The sequence below is a fragment of the Pyrgilauda ruficollis genome, unplaced genomic scaffold, assembly GCF_017590135.1.
Source record: "Pyrgilauda ruficollis isolate IOZ18807 unplaced genomic scaffold, ASM1759013v1 scaffold18, whole genome shotgun sequence".
Classification (NCBI taxonomy): Eukaryota; Metazoa; Chordata; class Aves; order Passeriformes; family Passeridae; genus Pyrgilauda; species Pyrgilauda ruficollis.
The window spans coordinates 150,094-168,834 of record NW_024516984.1 but is presented as its reverse complement, the minus strand read 5'-3'; the positions used below and the strand labels follow the sequence as shown (position 1 = coordinate 168,834).

Below are 18,741 nucleotides of genomic sequence, written 5' to 3'. Positions count from 1 at the left end.
TACAAAATACATATTCTGTTTATGATCAATGATTTAGAGGTGTTAGGTAAAAGTACTGTTGGTCTGATTATTTTCCACCTAAATAGTGGTTCTGGAATATGTTTGTAGACCTAGTTTTTCAGATTTTCCAATTTTTGCAGTGACCCAGCCTATCATACTTCAACCCCTGTATGCTTTCAGGTTGCTTAGGACGTTTTTTAATGGTAATGAAATGCATCTTGTTATGGATTAAACTGCATATATAGAATATACCAGCATTAAGCAATCCTGAGTATTACAGAGCTATTCAGTGGGTTGTAACACACCATCAGTACATTTACTTTCAGAACCTTGATCAGCTTTACAATGCCTTGCGATTTCTTCTGTTTGAGTTACACTGTACTGTCTGCTGTCAAACCATGACTCCTGCTGGTGCTCTACTGACTGGTAATGGAAAGACCCAAAACATGTTGAGACTGACTTTATTTTTAAACTGCAATAAATACCAGAGTATTCTGTAAGGTGAGGGTGAATGTAAAGTGATGTCTTAAGCTATTCTGCCCTCTGAAGCAAGTTGAAAAAGGACAGGTAAGAATGCAGCTCCATTCTTCACTGGCTCATGTTACACTCTCCATAAGACTGAGCACAAGGCTGTGTTCTCCCTGGAGTAGCTGCTGGGTGCACCTGTGGTTTCCATGGCTGATCTGACTTTAGTTCTGAGCAGTAAGACAAAATCACTGCAGCAGAAGTGACTAAACCATTTATGCAGTTTTGGAAAGGTACATTAAAATCAAGCCTGTTTTTAATTTCATTACGAAAACCTCTTTCTGAAACACATGTAGTTCTGAAACACTAATGGTCATTTTTATCTATTTCAGCATTGTTAGCACATGGATAAATGCTGCTCCTTTCTTGTTTCCTTTTTTTTTTTTTTTTTTTTTTTTTTTCTCTCCTCCCAAGTTGGCCTATTTTTTGACAATCTGAGTTGTAGTCCAGTCTGCTGGCTGCATTCCAGGGGATTGTCCCAGCTGTGAGGGAGGGCCAGAGGAAGGCTGTTGGGCTTGCTGATGTTTTGGCTTCAGAATGGCAGTACTTAAATTTAGTGGTTGCAGTTCACAGTACTCAGTTCACTAGATCAGATTTGCTTAAGAACCCTAAAACTAAATTTCCCTATGATTGTTTGGCAATAGAAGCTGGCACTGTTCTGAAGATATCTGTGTTGTTTAGACAATATCTAAGGAGGTTATTTACTTGTATTTATTTCTTGTCTATGTTGTTTCCTATCGAAGCCAAGAGCCATCTCTACTATCCTTATTGAGAAGTCCTGTTGGATTAACACTGGATCAGTCTCTGTGGATTCTGCTTCAGCTTTGCAGGAAGAGACAAATTCCTTTAGAAAACATGGCTACACTCAACTGTGTTTGCATTTCTTTATATGGTAGATTAGGATCTGTGGCCATAAATATCTGTACATTTGTTTTGTTGTCACACAGGTTTTGTGTAATTGGGTGTCGAAAATAACACAGTTGTGCTAGTGAGTATCCACAAGGTGAGCTTGGCTCTGGTTCTGTTCTGTGAGGTGCCCTAAATTCTGGCAGTGGGAGTGACATGCAGGAGAAGTCTGAATTTCCATCACCAAAATGCTGTGTTAATGTAATAGAAATACGTTAAGTTCATAGGTGTTCATAGGGTGGGAGGGAATACTGTGAATAAAATGTAGTTTATATCTTCCCAGGCTGTAGGGGAAACTGCATGTTTCTTCTAAGTGCTTGAATAGAAGAGAATAGAAAAGGTAGTGTGTCCTGTAATGTAGGCTAAAAATGGGAAATTGATTTTGAGAGGATTTAATTTGCTTGTTGAAAGTTGTGTAAGGATGCAACACACTTCAGAAGAGGGAATGCTGTGCTGTGTCTCGGTACAGAGCTAAGCTTGTCCTAAACTGAACGCTTGTTTACATGGTCTAGCTAGCTCATTAAGTGTTTTAAATTAATGAGCCTTCTAGTGTCTTTGTGAAGGAAGGAATTAGGGCACAAAGAGCAACCATAGCATATTCAAAGCTTGCTACAGCACATTAACCAGGCATGGATCTCTGGGTGGTTACTTTCATGTTGTTACTGGTAAACCATTCTGTAAAACTCTGGTTTTACTTTTTGCCTTCCCAGTCTGAAATCTTGTATTGTGCCAGATTTTAGAAGCTATCATCCCTTCACCTTGAGGGAGTAAAAAAATAAAGCAGCTTGTAATAATAGGATGTGATCTCCCAACAATTACCTCTCCTTAAAACTGGTAATTCCCCGGCTGGCACAGGCGCAGGTCTAGCGGTTGGTTGTCACCTTTGACTGTTGCCTGTAATATTTGACTAAAGACGAGTGAAATGGATCCTGGCTTTCTTGAGCAGAGCTTCACTTCCAGCCTAGATATGTCACCTCTGAAGTTACTACACAGCTGGCAACACCCCTTCCTTGCTAACAACCTTCTGGTAAAACTAGCGAACCTGTTTGAAGCAGGAAGAGGGAGCATTTCTGATGCACAACACCTAACACAGTTTGACCAGCTGGATGTGGAGACTCCGCAGAAGGCTGTTCCTGAGCTGTTACCATCACTCTGTGAAGGGAGATACTCTTGTTTATTAACAAGAACATGCTGCTGGGAACTCATGCTTGGAGTGATGAGAAAATGAGTGCTGTTTGCTTTGATGAGCAGTGGTTGGCACTGGAGTGGTCTGGCCTGTATTCACACTTCCATTGATCACAGACTAACCACAGCCATGAGTTCCATGCCCAGATTGTTTTATGCATATTTAGTGGGACTGATGTGTTTGCTCAGTATGTTCAGAAGGACCATTTCAGTCTTGCTCTCAGCAACAGCATGCACTGTTCTTGTCCCAAAAATATTGCATCTTTCCTGAAGGAGCAGCAACCTGAATGTGCACTTCTGAGAGGCTGTGCTTCCAAGACAAACCCAGCTTGTGACCGAGAAGTGTGTCTGCTGGGTGAGAACTACTCTTATGACTCAAGCGTCCCAAGGTCTACTCTCCTTTATGCAACAGTGGTTTTTTCCTCTGTTTCTTTTATGGTGGTTCTTGTAGCTTGCCTGAGTGGATTTTTTCATGCAGGCTTAGGAGAGGGGGGGAGATTGCTCATTTTCCCCCAAGTCCCCCCCCCCGCCCCCCCGCCAGGAAAGTGTAATTCATCCTGTGTCTTCTCAGCTTGCAGGAGACCTGGAGGGAGCAGCTGGATGCATGTGGTGGTTTGGCCCCCGCTGAATCCCAGGCACCCACCAAAGCTGCTCTGTCACTCCTCTCTGCAACTGGACAGAGGAGAGAAAATGCAACAAAAAGTTCACGAGTCGAAACAGGGACAGGGAGATATCATTCACAGATGCCCCTGACGGGCAATGTGTAATGGGGGAAGATGAGGAATTTGCCAAGCAACATTGAGCACTGTGCCACAGAATAGGGGAAGGTGAGGAATTTGCGCCTCAGTGCTGTGCACTTTGCCACGGGCGGGCTCCCCGCTCGACCACGCGGGGCGGGCTCGGTCCGTCCCCGCCCTCGGCCCTGAGTGGCGCGGGACGGGCCGGGGCTGCCCGTGCCGTGTGTGCCCGCGGCGGGAGCGGTGCAGAGCCGGGCTGCGCTCCGCTCGGCGGGATGGGCAGGAGCGGCTGCGGGCTGCTCCCGGTCCTGCTGCTGCTGCCGCTGCTCGGCGGGGCGGCGGGGCCGGGGTGCGGCGGCTCCCCCCGTCTGCTGCACTTCTCCGGGCAGGTGCCCGAGAACAGCCCGGCGGGGACGCGGGTGCGGGGTTTGCGGGTGCCGCTGCGGAGGCTGCTGGGCCCCGGGGAGCCTGCCGGGGAGTGGGCGCTGGAAGGCGACGGCGCCTCCCGCTTCTCCCTGCAGCGGCGGCCGGGCGGCGGCGGGGGGCTGCTGCTTCTCCGCACCGCCGAGCCCCTGGACCGGGAGACGCAGCCCGAGTACGGGCTCCGGCTGCGGCGGCGGGCGGGACGGTCCCCCCGGGAGGCGCTGCTGCGGGTCCGGGTCCTGGACCGCAACGACCACCGGCCGCGAATGCCGCCGGCGCGGCCGCTGGAGGTGGACGAGCTGGTCCCGCTGGGCACGGAGGTGGCCCGGCTCCGCGCCTCGGACGGCGACGAGGGCGCCAACGCGCGCCTCACCTACCGGCCCTGGCCGCCGGGCGCCGGCAGCCGCCTGCTCTTCGTGGTGCCCCGCAGCGGGCAGGTGCTGACCGTGGGCTCGCTGCTGGGGCTGCGCCGGCTCCGCCTCTGCGTGGCGGCTCTGGACCACGGGCGGCCGCGGCCGCTGCGCAGCCCCGCGCGGTGCCTGCGCCTGGCCGTGCGCGGGCGGGGGGCGGCGGGCNGGGCGGCGCGGGCCGGCGGCGGGAGCCGCGCTCGCTGCAGCCGCCCGCGCTCGGTGCCCGGCGCTACACGGCCCGCCTGCCCCCCGGGGCGCGGGTGGGCGACACCGTCTTCACCGTCCCGAGGAGCCGAGACCGGGCGGCGGGCGGCTGGTTCGAACTGGCCTCTCCCGGTGCCACCCCCGTGGGGGTCGACAGGACGTCGGGGCGGCTCTACCTGCGGCGGGAGCTGCGAGCGGGCGGCCGGGCGGAGGTGCTGGTCAAGGTGCACCGCGGCGGCGGAGGAGGTAGCGGTCCGGGAGGGGACGGGGAGAGTGACGGGATGGGGTCGGTTCTCCCCGCGGCGCTGCCGCGAGTGGGTCGGGATGGCCGCAGAGGGAACGGATGGGCATGAAGGGCTGCCCCGAAAGAGGGGGATGCTGACCAGGCACAGGCGTGCCGGGCTTTTGCCATTCGAGGAGACGAAGCCGGGGTGATGCTGCCCTCCGTGGGGCGCGCAGAGCCTCAGGCGGCTGCGGGAGCTGCCCCCCGGCTGTGGGAGCTCGGTGGGTGGCGTGGGAATGTGCCGGCTCTTCGCCGGTACCTCCCGCAGAGCTTCTGCCTCTTGCCTTTGCAGGAGCAGCTGGAAATGTAGGGAATGGTGTTTTGCTTATGTTGTCTTGTAAGGAATTGCTGTCACAGTAGGTTCACTTTTGTGGGACCAGAGGCGTCTGCTCAGGGGTTAACAGGCAATTAGGGCCCGGTAAAGAAGGGGCCACGCCACAACAGACAGCTGGTTTCATAGTGGGGGCAGCTAGCAGGGAGCCTCTCCTGCTGCTCTGGTTTTGCTGGAAGGAGCTGGGAAGGAAGAGGTGACGCTGTCCCGGGTGGGCACTTACGGACGTGCAGCTGCAGCCCACCCTGAACAGCACCGAATGATGCTGGGAGTCAGCCACAGCACGGGCAGAGCAGAGAACAGGAAGGGAAAGGACTCGTTACAAAATAGATGTCAACGAGCCTAGGACAAGAAAAAGAAAAAAAAAAAATCTGAATCAGGAATCCTAGGAGTTGGTGTAGAGAACTAAATGGAGATACTGTAGTTATACGTCAAGAGTTCATATACTGTTGTGTATGGTTTTCCTAATCGGACAGAAAAGAGAATGGCTAGAGTTGATAAACTTCTTAAACCACAATGAGCTTGAGGTGTGTTATGGTTGCAAGAGCCATCCTCTCCACGTCTTACTTTCATCTTAGAGTAAGATTTAGAGTAAGCGTTTGTAAGTGCGGCTCAGGTTGCTAATAATGTAACTGGTTATCATTTGCTTGGGTTTGTTTGGTATTGTTTGCTTTCTTTTCTTCGATGCTTGCAACTAAAAGAGGGAATAGTTACCAATTTTCATCAATGAATTTTACAGTCTAGTTCTCAGGAAATGTGAAGCATAGAGCTGGGAGGAAAACAAATGTGTTGAAGCATGCCAGGGGCTGTGATCTTCACCAGACTGCTGTGTGCAGTCTGCGAGCCCAGAGCTGCCTGCCTGAGAAACTTACTCTTGCAGGAATGGGATGTGTTGTGCAAGTGACAAACATTTAACATTAGAAAAACTCTGCACAGTATTTCCAGCTACTAACTTTAAACAAATCACCTGATGTTTAAAGTAGAACTTCTCATTCAAGCTAAAGATGGAGCTGGAAAGGGGACACACAGCTTGACTGTCTTGCTAATTTATAATGAAAGCAAATAACCTTGTGAACAGTGTCCAGCATATGATTGTGTTGTCCTCTCCAATCTGGCGGTGCACATCATGTTTTTACCACTGTCTGTGTGCTAATAATGTATTGACAACAGATGAGCCTCAGGGAGAAAGGAATTCAATGATCAAGTGGGACAAGGTCATTTAGGCACTCCTTTAAGCTACTTTGAAAACCAAAACTCTCTCATAACTTTGTACAGCAACAAACTTGGGATATTTTTCTGTCTGCTTATTTTACAAAAGTATGGTGAAATGGTGAAAGGATTAGAACATCCATTTTTTTAATATGAAGAGACCTGGTGAACTGTCAAAAGTCAAACAGAATTGACTTTGGTCTGCTCCTCATTTCTCCTCATGTCTCTTACAAAATGTAATTAAAAATCACTCACAAAGCAATCAATATTATGGAACATGTGCCAAACTTTTAATAACCTCTTTAATTGAAAAACAAAGCTATCAGACCTTTATTAATTGCTGTCTCTTATGTAAAAAACATGAATGGACTTAGGCATTTCACAGGTGCTCCTTCTCCAGGGAAGTGTGTGTCTTGGGGTGTTGGATGCATTTGCCTTTTTTTTTTTTCAATAAAAGAATAGCTTTTTAAAAAACAAGCTTTAAAAAAATTAAACAGTAGGTCGGATAGTATCTTAGAGCACAGTTTCCTTCAACAATAGTCCTAGGAAGACAAGGTATTTATTTCTGTGTGCAGTTGAAATACTGAAATAAACTGAGTGCAGAGTACAATAACCTTCTGAATCTTCCCAGTTGCTCAGTAGCACACAGAGCAGTGATAGGGAGGGAGCTGCCGTCTGTTTTGGGGGGACCCCGTAGCAGGCACTGTGAAAACACAGCTGTTCTCCCGTTGAATATACACGTGATACGTGGACTGTGCATCGTAAAGATGTTGGCACAACTTCTGTGGCTTGTCTTATTTACCAACACAGAGCAGTTTGCATCTTCTTCAGGAATCTGGCAGCCTCCATCTGTCTGTCAAAGCCTGGTTGTTTTGGGCTCTGTGCATGGAGAGTTATGGATTGGGTCTGGAGTTTAAACAAGAAGTCCCCCCCTCCTAGATTGCTTTCTTCAATCCACCATTATTTACACTTTTTGGGTCTGAAGCTGCAATGGTGTCCTTTCTTCTCAGGCTGGAAAAGGATTGTTTTGTCTAACTAAACTGTGAGGAGAACTTGCTAACATTTATATGAAGTTCACAGTTACGCACTAAAGCAGTACGGAATCTATAAAGTATGAAAGCTACATCTTAAGGCATCAATACAAAGGTATGAGTTGCAGACCAACATTTCTCATCCACATTGTCTTTTGGGACATTTCACATCCTGGAAACACTGACTGCACCATCTGAACAGTGTGTGGCTGGAGCATGGAAAGGCTGGGGGTGGTGAGGAGGAGGTGAAGCTCCCTTTCTCTTCCATGTCTGCCTCTGTTCATGCACACCTACAAGCACCTACGCAGGTTTTCATCCTCCTCATACCAACTTACACAGGGTGGGATGTACAGGTGCTGTTTCCTCTTCTGCCCTCTCTGGTGCTGGCAATAGCTACTGGTGCACACTGTGTAGAAGTTTGAGATTTAGGACTTTGTCTATCATGCTTCAAAAAGCAATTTCTTACCCCTGTTCTCCAACTCTAGAAGACTTTTAGCTCTCTCTTTGGTTTGTTTTGGGGTATTTTCTGGTGTTTTGTTTTGGTTTTTTTTGGTTTGGCTTTGTTTTTTGGGGTTTTGATTTTTGTTTGTTTGGTTTGCTTTTTTTTTGTTTCTTTAAATTTAAGAACCTGTCACAAAGGGCTTACAGGGTGCACACTGCCTTGGCTTGGAATAGTGAGACCCAGTGGGAGATGTCCATGTTCCTGCACACACTCACAGTGCAGATACACTGCACGTGCTATCTAACTGAAAGCAACTGTGGAAGAAGTCATTCCATTATCTACAGAGGATAATTTTGTTTGGCAACAGTAGGAACTCAAAAAAACCATGGCAAGAAAAATCTGTTCCCCTCCCATGTGTCTGCAGTGCTCTGAAGGGTTAAAGGGATGCCTCAAGACATCAGAGAGAGTGAACAGCAGCAGGTAGTTTTAGACTGGAGTGAGTAAAACAGTCACAAGGCTGTTCAGTATTGTCCTGGATTTGGAGGTGAGATGGATATCTCATTCCCTGCCCTCTTTCAGGTGGGATAACAACTGTTTACTACTGTAAGTGAATTCCTAGGAGATAGATCTTAACTCTGACTGAGGCTGTAGCATAGTGCAGTTCCTTCAGTGCAGTGTCTTATGGTAGAATATGGTCAGTATTGAACTCTTATGACTCAGTGGAAGCAAACTGCATTTTAAAAAGACATGTCAGATCTTGACATTCCTGTAAATACTGCACAAGGAAGGAATATGTGGTTTGAGTCCCTTCTACTTTCTTAAGAATCTTCCATGGGATGCCTGCTGGGAAGGGAAACATTTCAATCCAAGTAATACAGCTTTTGTAAAAGATGACAAGTAATTAATATATGTTGCTGGCTGTGATTTCAAAACAAGACATAGCTTAGGTTTGGGGTGTTTTATCTTTTTTTTTTTTTTTTTTTTTTTTTTTCTTTTCCTGGGGGTGTTTCCTCCTGGTATCAGACAGATTAAAACCATCTGTGATGCCATTTGTGTGCCTCCAGATTCAGGTACAGACAGAAAAAGCTTGTTTCACTTGGCCCATGAAACCACTTTAATGGCCAGGGCTCACTGGATGAAAGAGCAAGCTCTGGGATGAAGGTTATTACTTTACCATGTCTGCAAATACCTTTGGAAAGCTTTTAAAAAAAAAAAAAAAGTAAACACACATAATCATCCAGAGGCTATAAATTAGTCTTGAGAATGTCTGACAAAGTCATTCATTTTGAGAGGCCTACAACAAGCTTAAAACTGAAGAGGTAAATGTAAAGCTTATGTTACAAGTATTCTTGTAAGTTACACAAGCTATTTAAACTCTGAGAAAACTCTATCCTAACAAATGAGAGAAAAGCAGTGGGAGACCTTAAAAATAGAACATTCTACTCTTTATTCTTAAGATTAGCATCTTGAATCCTTTTATATAGACTATGATTTAGTATTTCTGAGTTTTCATTACATTTCAACAGCAGGAAGGCATTTAAAAATCTGGTTTTAGACCCAGATCAAAGCTGCACCATGCCAGAAAGAGCCCTGCATGCTCCTGGTGCTGCCTCACATTCCAGGAGTGCCCAGCAGTGTTTGATTTTCATTTCCTGGCAGGAGCTGCCTGACCTGGGGCTGCCTTTACACACCTGCCTTACACATGGGAGGCCCAAAATTCCCACATGCCACGTTTGCACAGGCAGTTTATTCATATCAGCTCCCCATGGCAGATGTGCACGAAGCCTTCTCTTTGGGACTGGGACTGAAGTGGAATTGAGCTTGCTCCTGCTCATGACAATACAGGCTGATGGAAAGGACTTGGAATTCTGCTCCTGTCATGAATGTTGCTGCTGGAATGCCCTAAAAGCAGTGCTTGATGACAACGAAGTGAGGAGCCATTGGTTCCTGTGGGTGGCTGAGCTTTTCCTGAGTAAGCAAGCCCTGTGTGTGGCACAGACACTGACCTGTGAGAGAAGCAACCGAGGGCTGTGCCTGTGGAAGAGGATCTGTTTAGAAATCTAGTACATAAGGAGAACTGGAAGGTAATCTAGCAGCTCTACCTTTTCATTTCTTAGGGCCCAGCAGAGCAGCAGCAGCCAGCTCCCTTGGTGCTCCAAGCCCCCCCTGGTGCTGCTGCCCAGCTTCACCAAAGGAGCCTGGGCTGCTGGATCTGAGCTGCTTCCCACAGCTGCATCCAGGGCTGAAAAGGGGCAAAGCTAATATTGCTACAGTGCTTTTTGGCATCTTTTTGTACATATCAAACACATTTGCTGTCCTAAAACGATTGTATTTTGCTGGTGACGTTAACGTTTTAAGTGTTGGGAAAGAAGCTAATGGACTCTAAGTGTGGTCACAGGAGCAGCTCTTACGGCATGAAGCCTCAGCAAGCAACTTTTTATTTTAAAAATGTTTGAAAAACCTTCAGGGAGAAGAGACTTAATTATGTTAAAGGACAACTGATAAATGCCTGCAGTTTTTCCACAGAAAGAATGAAAATCAAAGCAAAGTAACTCCTAACCACTGAAGGAATCAGACTCTGCTACAGTCTCTCAGGAAAAAAAAATTATGTCCCACACAAACTACTTTAACCTTAATAAGTGCCACTTCAATGAGGAAGAGCAAGTGCTGTGCTGGGTAGGATGACAAGCAGACATGATTGTAGCTGTGTCTTACTGCACTTTCCTTCTTTAAAAGCCATAAAAAATCCCCCAAATGCCCTCTGTGCTGTTGACTCCTCAGCTACTCTTACTACATTGGTGTGATCTGACTTCCTCATCAACTGATGTGGCTGCAAATAATTATTTTTTGTATAGTATTTAATGACATTTTTACTGAGGATTAGTCAGCTGTTAACATGACACACTGCAATAAAAACTTGTTTTATGTGGAATTCTGCTATCTGGAAGCTTTTGAGATCCTGTAAATTGTTGTTCCTCCTACCTTCTCTGTGGTGCTGTGTTTCTAATTCCCCTGGTTGTGTGGTAAGGAGCAGCTGTTGGTAGATACAGTAGATTTAAGGGTTGAGGCAGAAATGCTACTCCTATAGTTGCAGGTCTGAGAGTGCTTCAGAGCTTTCCTCTGGAAACAGACAAAACAAAAGTAAAACAGATTTTAAAAACTACAGGAGAACGCCACAGGCAAAATGATGTGATAGCAGTGAAAATGTGATGGATTTTGAAGTCCTGTTCCTATAACTGCCTGAAGCTTTTCCTGTGGTGTGCAGTCGTCTGCCTGAGGAACTGTTCTTTGCTGCCTAACAAATGCTGTGGTTCTCAGACACCCTGTGTGGCAGAGGTACCCACTGTAGCTCTGCATTCACACAGAAAGTGAAAGACTGGCTGAAGATTTTTCTTTGCTGTCCATGGGTGCAGTGGCACCTGCAGTTGCCTCTTAGCTCGATGGTCCCACTGGGTGAGTCCAGAGGTAGTACTGAGGAAAGCAAGACCTTGCCTCCTAACCTGGAGGGTGTATGTACATAGAAAATGAGTGCTGGTGTATATTAAGAAAAATGTAATAGATATAATGCAAAATGATCTCTGCAGGCTGCTTTTTCAAGCTTGCCGGTTGTGGTTAACTGAGGAGAGAAAATTGAAATTAGTAAAGCTTTAGCTGAGGCAGTTGGCACTGTCACATTGCCCAGGTACACTGTGGCTGTGGGCTCTTTATCCCAAGCTGCTGCAGGGGTTTGTGGACTTCCAAGGGAGTAAAGAGGCCTACTTCCATAGCTGATGGTGAGGCTGTTACCTTGCCTTCAGGATGCTGTACTCACTGCTTGGTCCAGCATGAGTCCAGTCAGTGCCCTAGTATGTTGCAAAGGAATATGATACTCCTGGGCATTGTACCCAAACCTTAGGAGTATTTGTGAGACACCAAATCTCTTAATTAATGAAAGCATCACACTCAGGAATCTCTCATCAATGTTTGAGCTGGAGCTGACCCATCATGTTCATGACAGCAGGCTAGCTGGACTAAAGGTGCTCCTACACAACTTTTCTTAAGGGAGTTGGAGAAAAGAAATTCATCAAAGTAAGCCTTCATTTTTGAAGGGGAGATCTGTGTTGTGAAGACTGTCCCCACTGTAAGAGCTTCTTGATGCCCCTGCACTTGTCCCAGTGGGGGTGGCAGCCCATGCTCTAGCTGGGGCAGAGGCACGAGCATCATAGGTGTTGCTGGCTGGATTAGTCCTCAAGATCAAATTAAAGCTGTTTTCTCTTCTCCTTTACCTCATACCTTTATTGGGGGTGCTCATTTTCTGGCCAGCTGCTGATGTTCAAGCTTGTAGGAATAATTTACCATCAGATTCAAAAGCCCTTGGGCAGGACAGAGTGGCACAGTGAACAGCATGACTGTGTAAATATCACTAATGATATCATTAAAATGCAAAAAAAAGGCATTTCTGAAAGTGATGATGAACTCTGGTTAACGATCAAGTACTGCCACAAGAAATTTGGTTTAAGTTTAGATATGCCCAAGTAGATTATGCCTACGGTCCTGAAGATGCCAAGGGGGGTTCAGCATTTAACCATTTCTCAGGTGTAGATTTCCTGGCTGTGGTTCCAAAGCTCCTGATGTCCTGCCCTGCCCTGAGGGCTGGCAGTGTGTCCTGGCAGCACAAAGAGGGGATTCTAGCCATCCCACCTTGGTGTCCTATTTCAGGCTGGGTACCGCGGGCACTTCTTCACTTACCACACTCTCTTTTCAATTCAAGTGATTCCTTTTGCCTGAGGGGATAGAAACAAAACATAAACTACCATTTTTAATGCACATTTTTTAGTTTTTAATTTTCCAGCATTAGTCCCCTCAAACCCATATCAGCCAGTGCAGCTCTAATCCCAATCTTAGGAAAAGATTCTCTTCTCTTATGTTTCTTCTTATGGTGAGGGAGGAAACTAAATGATCAAAGGAGTGAAATTGATACAGGCTTGCAAGAATAGCCACTTGCAGTTTCAAAACCCTTTCCAGTTCTTTCTTTGCTTTCATATTATTGTCCAAGGAAGGTGTGGTGTATGTGCTCTGATCTGCTGAAGAGTGTTAAGCCTTCCAAGACACAAACTTAGCATCTCTTCATTCCCCTCACTCTTGCACTTGCTGCATCCTGACAATTTTACTTAACATGCCCTCAACTGATTGACATCCCTTTTGTTTACATGTCTTTTTGAGATGTAAACAGGAGGTAAAGCTGAAGCTTTGGCGATACACCAATATCTCCAGGAAAATCAGCACTCCTTAATATTCTCTTCCAGACTGATCTTACCAAGACTCTTTCCAATGCGTGGTGCAGAGGCCGGACTATCCTCTTGATAGTCTGGTTTCCTGATTTCCTTCCTTGCAGTGGATAATTCATATTGATAAAATTGAGTGAACTGCAACATCACTGGGTGAAGCTGCATTTTGATTTAATAGGATGCTGTGGTTGTGTCAGGAACAAAATAAACCACTATTGATTTCAGAGGCTTGATCTGTTAATGCCTTTGCAGCTATGACAGTTGAAAACCCAAAGCATTCCTGGGGAAAAACTCTACTTTGTCAAGGCTGGTTTTGTTTCACTGACTCGTTTCAAGACAGTGTGATAATGTTACACTGTATCTGATTGCCATGTGTCTGTAACACCTTAAAATCCTTGAATTTCTCACACCTGGTGTGTGTGCAAAGAGGAGTGACCAGAACAGAAATGTCCCTACTCATAGTGCTGCTTCTGAACAGCTCTTTCTGGATGATAGGGGAAATTAGTGCTGTTTGACTGACCTCCTGTTAGTCTCCAGACCATGTTCAACACTGCTTTTTTAGGGTTTTGGACTTGAATTGGTAAAATCTGTTCTTTGTAACTATCTTTTCTTCCCTTTATGCCTTGCTAGAATTAGAGCTCTGATCTATATAGATATAACCTGGACTGTTTTGTCAGCATGCTTGCAGGTTGCTTCAATTTAAATTTTGCTTACTTGTATGGAGAAAACAGCTTCAAGTTTGAAAATCTGAAATAAATGTTGAGGGCCTGAAGAAGTGAGCCAGGTCTCAGCTGCAGAAAGATATTCCACCCTATAGCTGAAGTTTATTACCCCTGCTGCTGTACTACAGCCCTCCAGGTTTGGCTCCATCCCATGTTTTTCCTTTCATGTGTGGTGCTGGCTGTTTCTAGACTGCCATTCACTCCTTTTCTCACTTCTTACCCTTAAGCAAAGAGCAAAGATAAAACACAAAGCCCAGAGAATGTTTATGTTAGAAGTTCCTTGAAGCTGCAGGTGAATGAGTGACATGTGGACATATATGCCTCAAAAATCAATGAGATGCACAAGTTGAAGGGCAGGGAGATTAATGTGTGATGGAAAGGATTTAACAGTCTTGCTGGTTCCATGCCCCTGCCTAGAGGCAGCTTTTGTCACAACAAAGTGATTGCCAGCAGATATTTGTCTAGTCAGGTTTTAAAGATCTCAGTGGTGGAGGCTGTCTCACCTCTCTGGCCACTATCAAGGGCTCCATTGTCCTTACAATTAAAAACGTGCTGAGGGATTCCACGCCCAGCATCTAAGGCCAGTCTTTTCCTTCGCAATGAGAGTTAGTTATTTTTTGGTTTGCAGGTTACGGAACAGCTGACTGACTTCATACCTTAGTCCTAAAGCCTCTTATATCACTGTTTGCATGCCTCTTGCAGTCTCCTGAAAATCTCCAGGTCTTTTAACCTCTCTTGGAGGGCATTCTTTCTGGTTATGCTCTTGGTTTTTTTCTGGACATTTACCAGCTGGTCCATGTCTTTTTGAAATCCAGCCCCTAGAACTTTAGTTCACAGGATTGCCCAGGGAGGTTTTGGAGTCTCCCTCCTTGGAGACATTCAAAAGGCTTGTGGACATTTTTCTGAGCAGCCAGCTCTAGGTAGCCCAGCTTGCGCTGAGTGCTTGGACCAGATGATCTCCAGAGGTCCTGCCACCCTCACCCATCCCATGAGTCTGTGATCTGAGGCTTTGCTGAGTGTCACAATTTTACCAAGGTTCAGTGAGGGCTGAGCATGAGCCGGTGTGTGCCCAGGTGGCCAAGAAGGCCAATGGCATCCTGGCTGTGTCAGCAATAGTGTGGCCAGCAGGGGCAGGGCAGGGATACTCACCCTGAACTCAGCTATGGTGAAGCCACACTTCCAGTCCCGTGTCCAGTTCTGGGCCCCTCAGTACAAGAAGGACATTGAGGGGCTGGAGCGTGTCCAGAGAAGGACAGCAGAGCTGGAGAAGGGTCTGGAGCACAAGTCCTGTGAGGAATGGCTGAGGAGCTGGGGGTGTTTAACCTGGAGAAAAGGAGCCTCAGGGTTGATTTTATTGTTCTCTGCAGCTGCCTGAAAAGAGGCTGTAGCCAGGAGGGGCTCGGTCTCCTCTCCCAAGTAACAAGGGATAGCACAAGAGAAAATGGCCCCAAGCTGTGCCAGGGGAGGGTTAGATTCGATATTAGGGAAAAATTCCTCACAGAAAGGGCTGCCAAGCATTAGAACAGGCTGTCCAGGGAAGTGGTTGAGTCACCATCCTGGAGGTATTTGAAAGACATGTGGATGTGGCATTTTTGGTTTCATGGAATTGTAGAATTCTTAAAGTTTGAAAAGACCCTTAAGATGATCAAGTCTGACTGCCAACCTAACACGAGCACCATGTTCACCATTAAATCATGTCCTCAAGTGCCATGTCCACATGGCTTTTCTACATTGCCAGGGATGGTGAATCCCAGGTTTAGTTGTGAAGTTTGCAGTACAAGGTTAATGGTTGGACTTGATGATCTTAGAGTCTTTTCCAACTTAAAATCTTCTATGTTTCTGTTTAAATACACCTCTCATAGAGAGGGAAGGTGAAGTGTTGGTAAAAGTCCTGAAAATTATGGCTAATTTGAACAACACTAATGTTTTCCCCATCATGCTGTCCTGAACTCAGTGAAATTTTTTCCTTTGTCTGTCTTTTTTAAAACATAAATCTCTGTTTTACTGTTGACTTGTGGTGGGTTTTACAATATCTACAGCAGGATTAGGACCTCATTATTGATTGGTACTTAACAATTGGATCACCCACATAGAGCAATATTAGGAATAATCTGTATAATTATAATTTCTTGAATAATTCTCCAGGTTTCACTAAATGGGAAAAATACTTGCCTAGATATTCAATCTCTGCAGAAATTAGAACTGCCTGAATTAGACCAATTAGTGAACAAAAATATCTTTAAATGCTAATGCCTACAAGTTTTCATCAATTTACTAGCAAAATAACACAGTCTGTAACTGTCTGAATTAGAACATGTATTTGTCAATTCTCCTTCTTGGCTATAGATAAAATAGCAACTGCTCCAGCTGCTCTTATGAGCTACTAACTCCTGCTGTGGGTTGTGCCTTGTCCTACACAGCAGTACAGAGGGAAAAAAAAAGTGAACCAATATTCTCCTATATGCAGTGCTGGTACATGAGAAAACCAGACACCTTGTAATCTAAGAAAACTGAGGAAACCATGTCTTAAATGATTTTAAGTACTTTAAAGCCCCACAAAACTTCAGTTAAGTTTTTTCCTTCATGGGAATGATTATCTCTGGGAAATTTGTCTAGTGTGTATTTTTACAAGGGGTAAGGCTGCTTGTAAGTACAGGTCTGGTGTGTCAGGAAATGTCTATCTGTGGGTAGCCTTTTATTTAGTATCACACCCCTGAGACACACACCTAAAATTGTTTGGAATTTCTTGCTTACTTCTTGCTTTTGGTGCTGGTTTTGTCCACGTGCTCCTGTCTTCTTCCATCCTGTGTGAAATGGCCTTCTTGAAGGCAGAGTTGAAGGGTTTCCTGTATGAGGCACACGCCCCTGGGTGGGTGTTCCATTTTGTAGTGGTGTAGCCCTTAACAGACCTGCAACCTCAGTGCAGTTTGTTGAAGTATGTGATCATATTTTAACAGGCAGAAAACGTGCATTTTTCCTATGTACCTTTCTACTCACCCCCTTTCTACATGTAGTTTCTCTTTTTATTCATCTTTATTCTTTAATTTGAAGTTGAATCTTAAGGCCGCTTTTAGAACACAAATGTGTGGCTGCATTTCTCTTCACAGAGAAAAGCAAGGCACAACTTCCCAAGGATATTTTCTGGGAATCGCAGCGAGGAACCTCAGAGAAAGAAAAAACCATTCTTATCTCAATTGCTGCGCCTGTGTTTGTGCACAAGTGAAATACATTGTAGAAGATTGTTTACCTAAAAAAAATTAGTGATTAAATTCTAGTGTAAGTGTTTTAATTCATTAACCAATTGAATCCATGTGTGTGTGTCGGGACTGCCAGCTGACAGTCACGAGATTTTGTAAAGTTGAGTGCTTGTACAATTTCAGTTTAAATGTAGTGTAATATAATATAGAATAATATAGTATAATAAAGTAATTAATTAGCCTTCTGATATCAGTGGAGTCCTCCTCATCATTTCTCCCTGCCATGGGGGTCGCTTTGAATCCTATACAAATGTGCTTAGGAAAATTTCTTCAAGAAGCCCATATATACCTTTAGCATCTGTTAGCTGCTGTGAATAAAAAGGCTTGAATATAGGTCTCCCTAGAGGTAAAAAATACTGTGATTAGATCTCTACATGTCCTTTGCAGTGGAAGCTTCCTTCTAAGTTTGTTTACAGATGCTAATGGATAAGATCTTAGCATTCCTGACTAAAGTTGGTGACCAAGCTGTCTAGAAGTCCGTGTGTCTTTTGCAGACGATGACTGGTACCTCTGCCACGTGACTCTCCTTGCCCCAGAAGAGGAGCTGCTGTCCTGGGGCATGTACCCGTACCCGTACCTGGCGCGCATCGACCCCGATGCGCGCAAAGGCGCTCTCATCTACCAGCTGGTCGCACACGGCAGCGGCCCTGAGAACACCACCGCTGGCATAACTTACACACTCATTGCAGGTAGGGCCAGTCTGAAAAAAAAACGTGAGATTCTGTTTAGTTGCAGATGTTTCTTACCAGGTTTCCAACTTCCAATGGGTAGATTTTTCCCTTGGGGAATCCTTAATGATCAGTAAGTACAGCAAGTAGAAGTGCTGTAAGTAAAAGTTACGTGGATGGGAATCTTGTTGCCATTTTCTTTGCTTATTTTGAAATTGATGGCAGCTTTACTTTTAGCTTAAGGCTCCATTTCTTACTCCTTCTTGTCTCTTTTACACTGCCGGTCAACAAAACAGTGTGAGTGAAAGATAAGGTGGACAACTGGAAAGGTAAAAAGTAGTGATACAAGGACAGAGATGGATGTGTTGAGGATGGCTTACTTTGAAATGGTGAAGTGCAAATGTTCTTGCTGTGGGGCATGTCTCAGACCAGCTCTGTGCACCTGTTGATAGGTGGTGAAGAGCGATTCCAAGTGGATAAGGACACTGGCATGATCATGACCACTGGCCTGCCTTTGACATGGAACAAGGAGTATGTGGTTACCGTGGAAGCCTCTGATGAGCACGGCAACAAAAGCCCCTACGCCTCCGTTTCCATCCTGGCCGGCTCCCGACCTCCGCAGTTCACTAACATGTCCTACAGCGTGTTTGTCCCTGAAAACACTCCAGCAGGAGAAAAGTGAGTTGTACTTGGTTAGGTGACTCCCTCCCTGCAGTCTGAGAGGAGCTTCACAGAGCACAGCAGGGTGAAACTTTTGTGGTTTTGCTTCTTAGGGCCATGCATATGCATTTGTGTATCACACTTTAAAAATAATGTTGTGTTTTCTAAAAGAAATTATGCCTCTTTTGATGCTTCTCCAGTGTGACATGAGTCTCCATGTGTCACAGGTAGTCTGGGATGCTGGAATTATTTTAATGCTTTTGGGGTTCTAGTGCATTGCATCATGAATTAGAACAGCCAAACTACTGGCTATGCATCTCCTGGTGATTTAAACAAGTGCTTGGAAAGCAGTCTTTTAATTAACCAGATCTGGAGTTGTTTATGTCCTGTTTGACTTGTATTTAAATTTCTAGAAAGACAAGTCATTGCCAGACTCTTGAGATAACAGCACCAGTGTGAAGTACGAATAGATAAGGCTCAG

The 18,741-nt window shown here is 45.5% G+C and overlaps 1 protein-coding gene across 1 annotated transcript in view; it reads left to right on the top strand.

Moving 5' to 3' along the window:
* Window positions 1-3,628: 3,628 nt before the first annotated feature.
* The window catches only part of LOC121351919 (neural-cadherin-like), a 54,420-nt gene continuing 39,307 nt past the window's right edge, over window positions 3,629-18,741 (top strand). The window contains exons 1-4 of the mRNA XM_041464383.1: window positions 3,629-4,327; window positions 4,372-4,636; window positions 17,427-17,621; window positions 18,053-18,278. Coding sequence (XP_041320317.1) covers window positions 3,629-4,327; window positions 4,372-4,636; window positions 17,427-17,621; window positions 18,053-18,278 — 1,385 coding nt within the window. The remainder of the gene's footprint in view (window positions 4,328-4,371; window positions 4,637-17,426; window positions 17,622-18,052; window positions 18,279-18,741) is intronic.